General features: G+C 39.8%; 1 protein-coding gene across 1 annotated transcript in view; it reads right to left on the bottom strand.

Moving 5' to 3' along the window:
* The window catches only part of SLX4IP (SLX4 interacting protein), a 212,998-nt gene that overhangs the window by 183,106 nt on the left and 13,127 nt on the right, over nucleotides 1–16,765 (bottom strand). Inside the window, 1 exon segment of the mRNA XM_061435611.1 lies at nucleotides 11,846–11,901. Within this exon segment, the coding sequence (XP_061291595.1) occupies nucleotides 11,846–11,872 (27 nt within the window). The 5' untranslated portion in view covers nucleotides 11,873–11,901.

The following is a 16,765-nucleotide window of genomic DNA, read 5'->3' as shown; positions in this document are numbered from 1 at the left end:
AAGACATGTGTCTGCTGCCACTACTACTCTCAGCTAAGAAAGCCTTCACTGCAGTTCAGGACATGTCTTCCTGCCCTGAGACCCTGAAAGCTGGGGTTCCAAGGACTTTTTCATCTCATACACTGCTGCCATTTCCTGGAATTCTAGCCTAGGTAGCAATCATAAGAAAGATCAAGACCAGGGTCACAGCAGTTAAAAAAAAAAAAAAAAGCCCTCTTCCTCAAAGGAAGGTCAGAAGACCTTTCTTCATTTGAATAAGAATAATCTGTCTGCATGGATAATTAATACTATTTGGAGTAAGAATAAACACCTGAGGTGCGAGTGGCAAACTGGTGTTCATCTGGTTTTCTGTTACTTTGGAAATCATGTTCTATCCAGGTATTTTTCAACCCTAAGGGTCAAAAGTAAATGCATCAGTATGAAAATCTGCATAGGTTAATTCTTTTTAACTTACATTTATTCATTTGATTTTTTGTCATAGCAATTTATGTACACAGATTAAAATGAAATATAAAAAACAGGCCTCTTCTGCCCCATCCGGCCTCCACCCCCACCCCAACTCTCACTCACTAGGAGCAACCACACTGAAAACTTTTAGACATTTCACCTCGTATTTACTAAATAGTTCTAGATATTTTGTTTATACTATAACCTCTTATTATTTCAAATGTAAGCACTATCTGTGGAAAATGAAAACACAATGCTTACAACCCACTCTCTCACACATCCCCTTTGCCAGCCTTCCAAAATTTGGAGACCACAACATAGGAAATGTTCAAAGCTGAGGAGTGTAGTATACTATGCTTACTTTTCTATCTTGCATAGTCTTTTGCTTGCTTAGAATGAAGGGCTACGTCACTTTCCTTTTGTTTAGGTTCCCTTATTTCTAGCACTAAATCATTCCCACACTCTCTGACAGGCCTACAAAACTCCTTTCGATACATTTAAATACATGTGTTATTTTATTTATTTCATTTTTTGTTGGGGAGATTGTCCATGGAACCATCTGTCCTGTTCCAAACATTACTTTCCAAGCATAAGACATAGCTCATCATTATGGGATTTGCTGAGACCCTCACCTGTTAGATTCCCTATTTCCAAGATCCTATATCTTATCCTTTCTCTGTTCACATTTGCATTTGGGAGAAATCACATCCTTCCTAAAATTGAGTACATTAGAAGGACTCTTTTTTTAGTCTTTGCAAGTCTGAAAACACTTCTATTCCAGCTGACCATGTGATCTAAAGCAGGGCTGAGGGAAGAATTCAGGGTTGGAATCCATCATCTTCAGAATACCGAAGCCCCTGCTCCACTGTCCAGCTCCGGCTGCTGAGGAGGCTGCTCTGAATCTGATCTTCGGCATGTGACCTATTTTCCTTTCAGGATCTTCTCTGAGTTCCCATTGTTAGGAAATTTTAGCACAATATGCCTAAGTATTACTTGTTCTCACTGCCTTTTTTAGGTGTCCACTCACAGAAATTTTCAAATAGTAACTTTGTGCTATCATTTCTAGTAATTTTATTATTTCTTCATAATTTTCTTCTCCATCATTTTTTTGTTTTCCTTTCCAGAATGCTAATTTTTCATTCTAAGACTATACCTCTCTCTAATTTCTAACATTTTTGCGCTATCCTCCCCCTCACCTTATTTTTTTTTTTTTTTTTTTTTTTTGCCACATGGTATGTGGGATCTTAGTTTCCTGATCAGGGATCGAACCATGCTCGATGCAGTGAAAGCTCAGAGTTTTAATCACTGGACCACCAAAAAAAGTGCCCATGGTATATTTCCATTTTTTTATCTATTATCTTTCTGCTCTACTATTTGGGCAGATATTTATCTATTGTCCGGTACACTACTAAATTTTTATTTCTATTATATTTTAAATTTACAAGAACACTTACATTTTCTGGGGAATTTCCCTTATTCATAACATGCTTATTGTTACAACTTGTTAGATAGTTTTAACAGTCTCTTTTTTTGCTAGGAAGATATAATTTCAAATTTTTTCAAAGTCTTTTCTTACTCACTAGAATCACCCTACCCCCCTTAGTTGGTTCATTAGCTTTTTTCCCCTCTCTTTCTCAGTTTTCTTACTCAGTTCAATTCAGTTCAGTCACTCAGTCATCTTTGCGACCCCATGAACCGCAGCACACCAGGCCTCCCTGTCCATCACCGACTCCTGGAGTCTACCCAAACTCATGTCCATTGAGTCGGTGATGCCATCCAACCATCTTATCCTCTGTCATCCCCTTCTCCTCCTGCCCTCAATCTTTCCCAGCATTAGGGTCTTTTCAATGAGTCAGCTCTTCACATCAGATGGCCAAAGTACTGGAGTTTCAGCTTCAACATCAGTCCCTCCAATGAACACCCAGGACTGATCTCTTTAGGATGGACTGGTTGGATCTCCTTGCAGTCCAAGGGACTCTCAAGAGTCTTCTCCAACACCCACAGTTCAAAAGCATCAATTCTTCGGCACTCAGCTGTCTTTATGGTCCAGCTCTCACATCCATAGATGACTACTGGAAAAACCATAGCCTTGACTAGACGGACCTTTGTTGGCAAAGTAATGTCTCTGCTTTTGAATATGCTGTCTAGGTTGTTCATAACTTTCCTTCCAAGCAGCAAGCGTCTTAATTTCATGACTGCAATCACCATCCGCATTCATTTTGGAGCCCAGAAAAATAGTCAGCCACTGTTTCTACTGTTTCCCCATCTATTTGCCATGAAGTGATGGGATCGGATGCCATGATCTTTTCTGAATGTTGAACTTTAAGCCAACTTTTTCACTCTCCTCTTTCACTTTCATCAAGAGGCTCTTTAGTTCCTCTTCACTTTCTGCCATAAGAGTGGTGTCATCTGCTATCTGAGGTTATTGATAGTTCTCCCAGCAATCTTGATTCCAGCTTGTGCTTCATCCAGCCCAGAATTTTACATGATGTACTCTGCATACAAATTAATACACAGGATGACAATATACAGCCTTGACATATCCCTTTCCCTATTTGGAACCCGTCTGTTGTTCCATGTCCAGTTCCAACTATTGCTTCCTGACCTGCATACAGGTTTCCCAAGAGGCAGGTCAGGTAGTCTGGTATTCCTATCTCTTTCAGAATTTTCCACAGTTTATTGGATCCACACAGTCAAAGGCTTTGGCATAGTCAATAAAGCAGAAATAGATGTTTTTCTGGAAGCCTCTTGCTTTTTCGACAATCCAGCAGATGTTGGCAATTTGATCTCTGGTTCCTCTGCCTTTTCTAAAACCAGCTTGAACATCAGGAAGTTCACGATTCACATATTGCTGAAGCCTGGCTTGGAGAATTTTGAGCATTACTTTGTTAATGTGTGAGATGAGTGCAATTGTGTGGTAGTTTGAGCATTCTTTGGCATTGCCTTTCTTTGGGATTGAAATGAGTCCTGTGGCCACTGCTGAGTTTTCCAAATTTGCTGACATATTGAGTGCAGCACTTTCACAGGATCATCTTTTAGGATTTGGAATAACTCAACTGGAATTCCATCACCTCCACTAGCTTTGTTCGTGGTGATACTTACTAAGGCCCACCTGACTTCAATTCCAGGATGTCTGGCTCTAGGTAAGTGTGAGTGATCACACCTTCGTGATTATCTGGGTCATGAAGATCTTTTTGTACAGTTCTTCTGTGTATTCTTCTTAATATCTTCTCTTTCTGTTAGGTCCATACCACTTCTGTCCTTTATTGAGCCCATCTTTGCATGAAATGTTCCCTTGGCATCCGTAATTTTCTTGACAAGATCTCTAGTCTTTCCCATTCTATTGTTTTCCTCTATTTCTTTGTATTGATCGCTGAGGAAGGCTTTCTTATCTCTCCTTGCTATTCTTTGGAACTCTGTTTCTCAAGTCATCCTTACATCTATGGTGGTATCTTTTGTCCATTCATAATTAAGAACAGACAAGGAAATGCTAATTAAAAACTTTCCTTACATGGGTGGCAATGAATGACTACTGGGCTTCAGGAATCCAGTGGGGTCCCAGCTATTTGGTTGGAGAATGTCAAATGTAGGCCCTACTAATATCAGACAAGTAGACTTTCGGGTAACTATGACTGGAAATAAAAAGAGATATTTCATATTGATTAAAGATTCTATTCAACAGAAAAAGCAATGATAAATTTGTATATATCTATTAATAGAGCCTCAAGATAATGCTGTTGTTTAGTTGCTAAGTTGTGTCTGACTCTTTGTAGCCCCATGGACTATAGCCCGCCAGGCTCCTCTGTCCATAGGATTCTCTAGGCAAGAATACTGGAGTGGGTTGCCATTCCCTTCTCCAGGGGATCTTCCTCACCCAGGGATCAAACCCATATCTCCTGCACTGGCAGGTAGATTCTTTACCACTGAGTCACCAGGGAAGCCCTCAGGATATACAAAGCAAATATCAACAAAAGGACAAATATACAAATCTAAAATCATAGTTGGAAATTTTAATACAGCACTCTCAACTGATTAATCAAGTAGACAAAATATAGTAAACACATAGCAAATTTATACAACACATGTAACAAACTTGACATGAGTCAGATACATAGTTTACTGTACACAACAACCATCAGATTATTCCAGTGTTTATAAAATATTAACCAAAATAGAGGAATTATACAAAACACCTATAACAAAATGATTTTTGAAAAATTTCCAAACACTTAGAAGCTACACATGTGAATAACCCATTAATCAAAAATGAAACAATATGAAAATTAGAAAATATTTTGATATGAATCAAAGCAAAATTACTACTTGAACTGCATCTTTATGAAAGCAAAAGGATAGAAATAAGTTATGTGCTTGACAAACAGATGGAAGCAGGTGCTTAACAAATGGAAGTGACAAATAGATTTAAGGGGTTAGACCTGACAGACCGAGTCCCTGAAGAACTATGACAGAGGTTCATGCCATTGTAGAGGAGGCAGGGGTGAAGGCCACCCCAAGAAAAAGAAATGCACAAAGGCAAACAGTTGTCTGAGGAGGCCTTACAAATAGCTGAGAAAAGAAGAGAAGCGAAAGGCAAAGGAGAAAAGGAAAGATATACCCATTTGAATACAGAGTTCCAAAGAATAGCAAGGAGAGATAAGAAAGGCTTCCTCAGTGATCAATGCAAAGAAATAGAGGAAAACAATAGAATGGGAAAGACTAGAGATCTCTTCAAGAAAATTACAAATACCAAGGGAACATTTCATGCAAAGATGAGCACAATAAAGAACAGAAATGGTATGGAACTAACAGAAGCAAAAGATATTAAAAAGAGGTGGTAAGAATATATAGAAGAACTGTACAAAAAAGATCTTCATGACCCAGACCATGAAGGTGTGATCACTCACCTTGAGCCAGACATCCTGAAGTGTGAAGTCAAGTAGGCGTTAGGAACCATCACTAAGAACAAAGCTAGTGGAGGTAATGGAATTCCAGTTGAGCTATTTCAAATCCTGAAATATGATGCTGTGAAAGTGCTACACTCAATATGCCAGCAAATCTGTAAAACTCAGCAGTGGCCACAGGACTGGAAAAGGTCAGTTTTCATTCCAATCCCAAAGAAAGGCAGTACCAAAGAATGTTCTAAATACCACACAACTGCACTCATCTCACATGCTAATAAAGTAATGCTCAAAATTCTCCAAGCCAGGCTTCAACAGTACATGAACCATGAACTTCCAGATGTGCAAGCTGGATTTAGAAAAGGCAGAGGAACCAGATATCAGATGGCCAACATCCGCTGGATCATCGAAAAACCAAAAGACTTCCAGAAAAACATCTATTTCTACTTTATTGGCTATGCCAAAGCCTTTGACTGTGTAGATCACAATAAACTAGGATCTACAGAAAATTCTGAAAGAGATGGGAATACCGAACCACCTGACCTGCCCTCTGAGAAATCTGTACACAGGTCAAGAAGCAACAGTTAATAAACTGGACAGGAACAACAGGCTGATTCCAAATCAGGAAAGGAGTATGTCAAGGCTGTATATTGTAACCCTGCTTATTCAACTTATATGCAGAGTACATCATGCCAAATGCTGGGCTGGATGAAGCACAAGCTGGAATCAAGATTGCCGGGAGAAATATCAATAACCTCAGATAGGCAGATGACACCACCCTTATGGCAGAAAGTGAAGTTTAAGAGCTAAAGAACCTGTTGATGAAAGTGAAAGAGGAGAGTGCAAAAGTTGGCTTAAAATTCAACATTCAAAAAATGAAGATCATGGCATCTGATCCCATCACTTAATGGCAAATAGATGGGGAAAGAATGGAAACAGTGACAGACTTTATTTTGGAGGGCCCCTAAATCACTGCAGATGGTGACTGTAGCTGTGAAATTAAAAGACGCTTGCTCCTTGGAAGAAAAGCTATGACCAACCTACACAGCATATTAAAAAGCAGAGACACTACTTTGCTGACATAGGTCCATCTAGTTAAAGCTATGGTTTTTCCAGTAGTCATGTATGGATGTGAGAGTTGGACTATAAAGAAAGGTGAGCGCCAAAGAATCGATGTTTTTGAACTGTGGTGTTGGAGAAGACTCTTGAGAATCCTTTGGACTGCAAGGAGATCCAACCAGTCCACCCTCAAGGAAATCAGTCCTGAATATTCATTGGAAAGATAGATGCTGAAGCTGAAACGCCAATATTTTGGCCACTTGATGCAAAGAACTGACTCGTTGGAAAAGACCCTGATGCTGGGAAAGATTGAAGGTGGGAGGAGAAGGGGACAACAGAGGATGATGGCATCATTGGTTGGATGGCATCACTGACTCGAGGGACATAAGTTTAAGTAACCTCTGGGAGTTGGGTGATAGACAGGGAGGCCTGGCATGCTGCAGTCCATCGGTCACAAAGAGTTGGACATGACTGAACAACTGAACCGAAGTAGGTGCTTAGGAATTTATAGCTTTAAGTGTATATATTAGAAAAAAAAAATGTTCAAAATCAATGGTTTAAACTTCTACCTTAAGAAGCTAGAAAAAGGACAAATTTACTCAAAATAGAAGGAAGGAAATAATAAAGTAATCAATAAAACAGGAAACAAGTACCCTACAGGAAAAAAAAAAAAATCAAAGCCAAAAGTTGGTTCTCTGAAAAGAATAATAAAATTAATAAATCCCTAACAGTATTAGTCAATATCCTAATATACCTAAAAACCACAATGAGCTATAACCACACAAGCTATTGTAGCTATTATGAAAAAAGACAAATGCTGGTGACAATGTCGAGAAAAGGGAGCCCTGGTAGACGGGTGGTGGGAATGTAAATTAGTGGCACAACTACGGAAAACAGAGGTTCCAAAAAAATTTTAAAATACAACTACCATATGATCCAGCAATCCCACTCCTGTGATTATATGTGAAGGATATGAAATATGAAATTGCTATCTTTTTTATCACTACTACTTTTAACTTTTTATTTTATATTGGGGTATAGCCTATTAACAATGTTGATGAAATCACTATCTTGAAGAGATATTTGCACTCCTGTGTTCACTGCAGCATTATTCACAACAGTGAAGACATGGAAACAACCTAAATGCCCATTCACGTACGAATGAATAAAGAAAATGTATATGCATACAGTGGAATATTATTTGGCCATAGCAAAGAAGAAAATTCTGCCATTTGCAACAACATAGACTCCGAGGACACTATGCTAAGTGCAGTCAGTACCTTAGAGAAAGACAAATACTGTACGATTTCACTTACATGTGGGATCTTTAACCTTTGAATTCACAGAGACAGAGTAGAGTGGTGGATGTACGGGGTTGAGGGGGTAGGTAAATGAAAGGATACTGGTTTAAGGGTAGAAACTTTCAGTTATAAGATAAGCCTGCCTGGGAAATCCCATGAAGAGAAGCCTGGCAGCCTACAGTACATGGGGTCGCAATAGACTAGGACATGACTTAGTGACCAAAAAACAACAAAGTTCCAGGGAGCTAATATACAACCTGGTGACTGTAGTTAGCAACAATGTACCATATACTTGAGAGTAAAGCTCTAATGTTGTCACCGTAACAAGAAAACAGTAATTAAGTGAAGGATATGTTTGCTAACTAAACATTATGGTAAATAAACGTTTTGCAATTTATATGTTTCTCAAACCAACACACTGTACACCTTAAACTTACACAGGGTTTTATGTCAATAATTCAATCAAGCTGGAAAAAAAAATAATCATGCCTTTGAAAGGTTCAAGCCTGGTTGTCAGAGTATCTGGAAGCCAGGATAGCTGAGAGCTGGCATCCTAATGCCCAAAGAGGGTAGGAAAAGGAGAGAGAGGAGTTGGGAATAAACTGATTCCAGTTAAGTCAGGAGTTGTGGAGAAAACTTTCAGCTCTTCATAATAGCTTAAAGACATAATACAAAGCTTGAAACAGAAATATTATAGAAATAAATACTCAATTTGGAGATATCTCATATAATACACTCTAGTTCATGTGGATAAGTTTGTCCACAATTTCTTGGAATAAAAGCTATTCAAGAGAGCTTTTCCTTCTTTCTCTTGAGAAACTGTGCCCTTCATGAAAATGCAAAAACCTCTCTGCTCCCTGACCAAGGGAGGCAGCATGGAAGCCTGCCCCCGACCCAGGGTTCTGAGAAAGGGAAGGGGGGAGGAGAAGAGCGAGAACAAGAGTGGAAAAGACTGAAAGCACGAAGCTTGTGCCACACTTGGTTGTGGGCTACAAAGTCAGACTGCCCACAGGTGGTGGAATTCCAAGCCCTGAAATGAACATAAACCTGGTCCAAAACCACCCAAGTGCCAATGGCTCCAGCAGAAGTAAACTTGAAACCGCTCCACGGCTCTGCAGGGCCAGGCTTGTAGGTCTTCCCACCACGTATTTCAAACATTAAGTAACAGTGGAAATACGTCTATGTCTGTATGCTTAAGTTTTGTAAATATGCTCATTTGTATCTTTTTTTTTTTTTTTTTAAAGATTCTGAAAATATTTTGTTGTTACTGTTGTTCAGTCTCTAAGTTGTGACTCTCTGCGACCCCATGAACTGCAGCCTGCCAGGCTCCTCTGTCCATGGGATTTCCCAGGCAAGAATACTGGAGTGGAGAGCCATTTCCTCCTGCAGAGGATCCTCCCAACCCAGAGATCAAGCAGGCCAGTTCTTTACCACTAGCGCCACCTGGTGCAGCTGTGAGATTGAGCAATCTGGGAGCAGAACTTGTCACAGCAGGGTATATGCTTTGGAAATCAACAGACCAACTCTGACATAATCAGGTGCCTGGGGCCCACGCTTTGCCCCTGATGAGTACTGTCTGCCCAAATGGATCAGTCAGTTTGGGCAAAGCTTTGCAAGAGGCCCAGTCTTTTTCTGAGTAGAGAGTCTGCAAGGGCTCAGTCTTGGATGAGTTAATATCACCCTCTAGCATATAAGAAACAATTATACAGGACTATCCACAAGTTTTAAGAGTTCCAGAAGAATCGCTGTCTTTCAGAGCTTCAGTCCTGTCTGATTCTTTGCAAGGACTGCAGCACGCCAGGATTCCCTGTCGTTCACCATCTCCAGGATTCTGCTCAAACTCATGCACATTGAGTTGATGATGCCATCCAACCATCTCATCCTCTGCCATCCCCTTCTCCTGCCTTCAATGTTTCCTAGCATCAGGGTCTTTTCTAATGAGTCAGCTCTTCACATCAGTTGGCCAAAGTATTGGAGGTTCAGCTTCAGCATCAGTCCTTCCAATGAATATTCACAGTTGATTTCCTGATCTCCTTGCTGTCCAAGGGACTCTCAAGAGTCTTCTCCAACACCACAGTTCAGAATGATTAATTCTATGGCACTCAGCCTTCTTTATGGCCTAGCTCTCACATCCATACATGACTACTGGAAAAACCATAGCTTTGACTAGACAGACCTTTGTTGGAAAAGAAATGTCTCTGCTTTTTAATACACTGTCTAGGTATGTCATAACTTTTCTTCCAAGGGCAAATGTCCAAGGGCTGCAGTCACCGTTCACAGTGATTTTGTATAAATAAAGTCTGTCACTATTTGCATTGTTTCCCCCATCTATTTGCCATGAAGTGATGGGACCGAATGCCATGATCTTGGTTTTTTGAGAACGAAACAGAGAGAACAGAGACGCGCAGTACTTGAAGAGAAAAAAGCCAAAATTTTCCAAAACTGACAAAAGACTTGACTCCTCCAAAGGAAGTACATTGCATCCTGAGCCAGATAAATAAAAATAAGTCTATATCTCAAGATTTCACAGGGAAACTGTAGATTATCAAAGACAAAGATAAAACCTTAAAAGTAACCACAGAGAACCAAGATAGCTTGATAAGCAAGGTAACAGAGAAAGGAATCACAAGTAGATTTCTGAGCTGACTGGTCTCCACAGATGCACCCTCAGTGGCTCCCCTCCTTGTGAGCACAAGCTGCTTTTCACATCAAGAGCTCCATCTTCCCTGGAGTTGACCTCTGAGTGCCCTGACCAACTGAATGTGGAGGAAATGCATCTGAGACTTCTGAGCCCAGGTCTTCAAGGGTTGGACGAATTACACACTTCCTTCTTCCGGCAACTCTTGCCCTGGGAGCCCATCCCTCAAAATTCAGCCACCAAGCTAGGAGAAGCCCAAGCCATACTGAGCAGCCACTTGAATGGGAACTGAAGGGCAGCACTAACAGCCCAGGTGAGACTGCAGCACAGTCAGCCATTACAGTCGTCAGCTTCGATGCACCAGCTGCTCTGAGGTCCCAGATGACTGCAGCCCCAGTCAACCGCAAATGGAAAAACCAACCCGTTTTTTTCTGGTGACCTCCAGAATCCTGAGAGTAAAACGGCTTGTGTTTCAAGTCACTATATTTTCAGGTGGTTTTTTAGTACCAATTGATAATTAAAACATTTCTCACTTGCAGTAAGAGATTTCAGAAGACAAGGGAAAATACCTTAAAGTGCTGAGGAGAAATGATGTGCAACTTGAAATTCTAAACAAACTTTACTCTCTAGAGGAAAACCAAATACATTTCTAGACAGACAAATAGTGAAAGTTCACCTTATAATCTCTCACAGAAAGAAAACTACATACAGAATATACAAATACTAGAAATAATTTTAAGTGATGAAATTTATAAATAGGTTGTAAATCTAATGAGCACTGGCTCCATAAAGGTAAGACATGACTACAATATTATATAGTATCTGATCTGGTTAACAACCACTAGAATTGGTGTGATTTGATGTTTTCAATTTCTGCTTAATGAAACACTAGCATAGAGAACATGCCCTAAAGAGCACGCGTATGTGAAAGCATCCTTCATGCAGTGGTCCCTCTAGGGAGACGGAATCTATAGTTGCTGGGAGGCAGGACCCCTGGCTGCACAACCTGGAGGGCCAATCATAGTCACTATTTATCAATTCTTCTCCTCTCTTTTCCCTCTCAGGTGACCCTTCCCTCACAGGCAAGGGTCAGACCCAGTCATCAACAGATAAAGAAGAGATGCTTATGAGAGGAAAACAAAGCAGGGCCATGAGGCAGGAGAACTAGCTCCTGCTACTCACTGGGGTGCAGCACGGGCTGCCTGCCTCTTTTCTTTTGCCTGCTCTGTCATAATCAAAAATCATGTCATGAACCATAATTTTTAACATTAAGGACCAAGTTAGCCCCAAAGGCATTTATAAAAGACTTTAATCAAGAAACTGCCATGACCATATGAACTATTCATTTTCTCATTTTCAATCACCAACTTCAAGTTTTCAGTGGTCTCCCAAATTTAAAAAGCAAAAGGAAAGTTCAGGGCTTCTATTTTCAATTAATACAGGGCTTGGTTATTTTAGAAAGTGATTAATCATTTTAAAGAAAGCTATTAAGCAACACTTACTTTAACAGCAAATTTCTTTGATGCCATGGTTTACTGGTTCCAGAATAATTACAGACCTTTAACAAAAGAAAAAAGAAAGTTATAAGTAGGTATATTAAAATTTCTTTCTATTTGGATATTATATCAGAGAAAGGTTGGCTAAAGAATCAAATATCAATATGTATTTTTGCAAGATGAATGCCCACTTATAACTGGTCTTAACAAAAATATTATATTGAATTAGCAATTTAAAATCTGCTGACAAAGAAAGGCAGAGGCCCAGATGTATTGTACCAAATGTTTGAAGAATTAATATCAGTCCTTCACAGACCCTTTAAAAGAAGCATAACAAAAATTCTCAAATCATTCTAAGAGGCCAGTTACATCCTGATACCAATACCAAGGGGCTTCCCAGGTGGCTCAGTGGTAAAGAATCCATCTGCCAATGCAGGAGATGTGGGTTCAATCCCTGGGTCAGGAAGATTCCCTGGAGGAAGGCATGGCAACCCACTCCAGTATTCTTGCCTGGAGAATCCCATGGACAGAGGAGCCTGGAGGGCTACAGTCCATGGGGTTGCAAAGAGTCAGACACGACTGAGCAACTTGGCATGCACACACGCACCAATACCAAAAAGAAAAATCAGAAGAAATCCATGTCTTGGCTGTTGTAAATAGTGTTGCTGTGAACATAGAGGTGTGTGTCTTTTTGAATTATAGGTTTGTCTGCATATATATATATATATCCAAAAATGGGATTGCTAAATCATGTGGTAGTTCTATTTTTGATGTTTTTAAGGAACCTCAATACTGTTTTCCATAGTGGCTGCATCAATTTACATTCCTACCAGTAGGGTAGGAAGGTTCCCTTTTCTCCACACACAGTCCAGCATTTGTTATTTGACTTTTTAATGATAGCCATTTTGACAGGTGTGAGGCGGTACCTCATGGTAGTTTGCATTTGTCCAATAATTAGTGATATTTAGCATCTTTTCATGTGCATATTGGCCATCTGTATGTTTTCTTTGGAGAAATATCTGTTTAGGTCTTCTGCCTATTTTTTTGATTTTTTTTTTTTTAATATTGAGCCACACAAGCTGTTTGTATAATAAGTGCTTTTCTTATAATATAACCAAAATCCCTTAAACTGCACTGTCCATTATGGTCACCACTAACTGCAAGTACCTGTTGAGCCCTTAGCACGTAGCCAGTACAAATTAAGGTTCTGGAAACAAAATACATACCTGATTTGAAAGCTTAGTTAAAACATCAGGAATGTAAACATTTTTATATTGATTATATGCTGAAGTGATAACGGGATGGGTTTATTGGGTTAAATAAGACACATTATTAAAATTAACCATTTCTGTTTAACTTTTTATTAAATGTAGCTGTTAGGAATTTTAAAATTATATCTGTGCCTTGCATTACATTTCTTTTGGACAGTGCTGCTCAAAAAGTATCTGTGCAGGATCTAAACAGGCAGATAATTCCACGCACAAGACTTATGAGTTAAGGCATCCTTCCCACCCCATCCCTTCCTCCACAGCAGCTCTCTCCAGCTTGCTCTGCAGGTTGGAGCAGAATTTAGCATTTAAGAATTGGATCCGTATCCATAGAGAAGAGGGGTAGGGATGGGGAAGGAATGAAGGGGGGGTTTGGGGTTAACATATGCAAACTGTGTATATAAAATAGGTAAATAACAAGGTCCTGCTCTGTAGGACAGAGACCTATATTCACTATTCTGTGATAAGCCATAATGGAAAAGAATATAAAAAAGAACGTATATATATATGTATAAATGAATCACTGTGCTGTACAGCAGAAACTAACACAACATTGTAAATCAACTATATACTTAAAAAAGGAATTGAGTCCTTATCACTAAATTTCATGCTGTATTGCTGCTTTATGATTACTATTGTGGCTGTGTAGATTGTTGCTATTATTGGTTTTAGGTTTTGTTTCTAAAACATTCCATTAAGGTTAAAGGGAGCTCCCTTTAACCTTACATACCACATACATACACACACATTTCCCATTCTTTAAATTTTGTTGAAAGCATAGTACTATTTAGGCCAATATTTGCTGTTTATTATCATGATTATAAATGCTAGTCATAACTGAACTGTGTGAAGTACTCTTTACTTATTATTTTCTGCATACTTTTTGTTTATCCTGGAATCAGCAATTGCTTTGTATTATTCAGTTGCTTTGCTTTCCACATACCTGTCCTAATTCAATCTCATATTCCATACTGGTTGTCTGAAGTTCATCTGCATCTGCCCAGACACTTCCTGAAGACACCTCTCCGGGACTGTGGTTCTTTGCTTGTCTAGCCCATGGGTCCCAGGCAGGAATCTGCTTTCACCAGATCCAGGGATTTCCTCTGCCTTTTGCCTATCTCAGCCTTCCTTTTTCCTGTCTCTTCCCTTTTTTGGGATCAATTTCCTCATTTTGGTGAAGCACATCCTTAGTAGCTTACTGAGAAAGGATGCACAGAATATACATTTTTTAAGATCTTGCACATCTAAAAATGTTTTCACCCACACCCCCTTGTGTTTAAATGTAGTCGGAGTTTGAAAAGAATTTTCTTCAGATTTTGGGGGATAGTTTTCCATTATTTTAGCTTCCAGAGTTGCTTTGGGTAGTTTGGAGCCAAATATTCTCTTCCCATCCCCCTCCTCTCAACTCACCCACTCCCTCAACTCACCCTCCTGTACACATACTTTAAAATCCTTTTTTCAACAATGTCTGAAATTTTCCTGTTATATATGCCCTGATATGTGTCTGTTTCAATCCTAAGTTTTACATGTTGGTACTTTTGTACGGATCCTTTAGTTTTTTCATTTATTCTCTCTTATTTTTCATCTTTATTATTTCTGAAGTTCCTGGATGACTTAGTCAACTTGATCCTTTAGTCCTTCTATTAAGGTTTTAAATTTCACTTATCATAGTTTTAGTTGCTTTCTAGAAGCTCCTTTTTATTTATGTTTTATTTTTTTATTGAAAGATAATTGCTTTACAGAATTTTGTTGTTCTCTGTCAAACCTCAACATGAATCAGACATAGGTATACATATATCCCCTCTCTTTCGAACCTCCCTCCCATCTCCCTCCCCATCCCACCCCTCTAGGTTGATTCAGAGCCCCTGTTTGAGTTTCCTGAGCCATACAGCAAATTCCAGTTGGCTATCTATTTTACATATGGTAATGTAAGTTTCCATGTTACTCCTTCCATACATCTCACCCTCTCCTCCCCTCTCCCCATGTTGATAAGTCTCTTCTCTATGTCTGTTTCTCCACTGCTGCCCTGTAAATAAATTCTTCAGTACCATTTTTCTAGATTCTGTTTATATGCATTAGAATATGATATTTATCCTTCTCAGAAGCTCCTTTAAAAAAATATTTATTGATGTAATATCTTCTATCCTGCTGATATCAGTGAAAGTGTCTTTCTCCTTGCATAGTCTGGGTTTCAGCCAAGTAGTTTTTTTTCTGTTTAACTTTCTTTCATAATAGAGTTTTTCCTTACATGGTAGATGATTTGTCGTTGTTTATGTGTGTGTATTTGGGAGTGGGGCACTAGGAGATGGAAGTTAGTTCTGCACACAGATGTGGGGTTTGTGGGTGTGGCCTTCACTTTAGAACCATCTGTCTTGACTGTTTCCTTGGGGAACCCCTGATGTCAGTACTTTTAGATCCAGTTCCCTAAAAGAGGAGGTTTCAGTCTTCTATTTGGAGACTATAGCAGGATAGAGGGGTGTGTTAGTCAAGCTTCTCCAGAATGAATAGAAGATATAAATGCACACACACATGTATGCATATATACATGTGTTTATTAAAGGAGCTGCCTCATGAAATTTTGGAGGCTGAGAAGTCCTACGATACACTGTGTGTAAGCTGGGGACCCAGAAAAACCAGTGGTGTGATTCAGTCCAAGTCCAAAGGCTCAAGAACCAGGAGTGGTAATGTCCAAGGGCGGGAGAAGATGGATATCCCAAATTAGATCTTGAATTCATTTTTTCCTCTACCTTTTTGTTCTATTTTGACTCTCAGTGGATTGAATGATGCCCACCCACACGGGGGAGGGTCATCTGCTTTACTCAGTTCATAAATTCAAATGGTGATCTCTTCCAGAAGCACTCTCACAGACATAATGTCTGACATAATGTCTGTTAGTTATCTGGGCATCCCTTAGCCCAAACAAGTTGACAGTTAACTATCACAAGGGCCATGTGAACTGCCCACGAATTTCTCTTTTTTTCCGTAGGATCAGATCAGATCAGATCAGTTGCTCAGTCGTGTCCGACTTTTGCGACCCCATGAATTGCAGCACGCCAGGCCTCCCTGTCCATTACCAACTCCCGGAGTTCACTCAGACTCATGTCCATCGAGTCAGTGATGCCATCCAGCCATCTCATCCTCTGTCGTTCCCTTCTCCTCTTGCCCCCAATCCCTCCCAGCATCAGAGTCTTTTCCAACGAGTCAACTCTTCGCATGAGGTGGCCAAAGTACTGGAGTTTCAGTTTTAGCATCATTCCTTCCAAAGAAATCCCAGGGCTGATCTCCTTCAGAATGGACTGGTTGGATCTCCTTGCAGTTCAAGGGACTCTCAAGAGTCTTCTCCAACACACACATACAATAGACTACTACTCAGCCATGAGAAAGAATGAAATAATACCATCTGCAAAACTTGGATGGACCTAGAGATTATCATACTAAGTGAAGTACGTCAGAGAGAGAAAGACAAATACTCACATGTGGAATCTAAAATATGACACAAGTGAACTTGTCTACAGAACAGAAAGAGACTCACAGACAGAGAGCAGACGGGGGCTGCCAGTGGGAGAAAGGGCTGGGGAGGGACAGCCTGGGACTCTGGGATTAGCAGATGCAAACCAGCATACCTGCAGTGGAGAAACAACAATATGATACTGCACAG

Source organism: Bos javanicus, chromosome 13, assembly GCF_032452875.1.
Source record: "Bos javanicus breed banteng chromosome 13, ARS-OSU_banteng_1.0, whole genome shotgun sequence".
In the NCBI taxonomy this organism is placed as follows: Eukaryota; Metazoa; Chordata; class Mammalia; order Artiodactyla; family Bovidae; genus Bos; species Bos javanicus.
The sequence above is the reverse complement of the archived record's forward strand: the minus strand, read 5'-3'. Positions and strand labels throughout refer to the sequence as shown.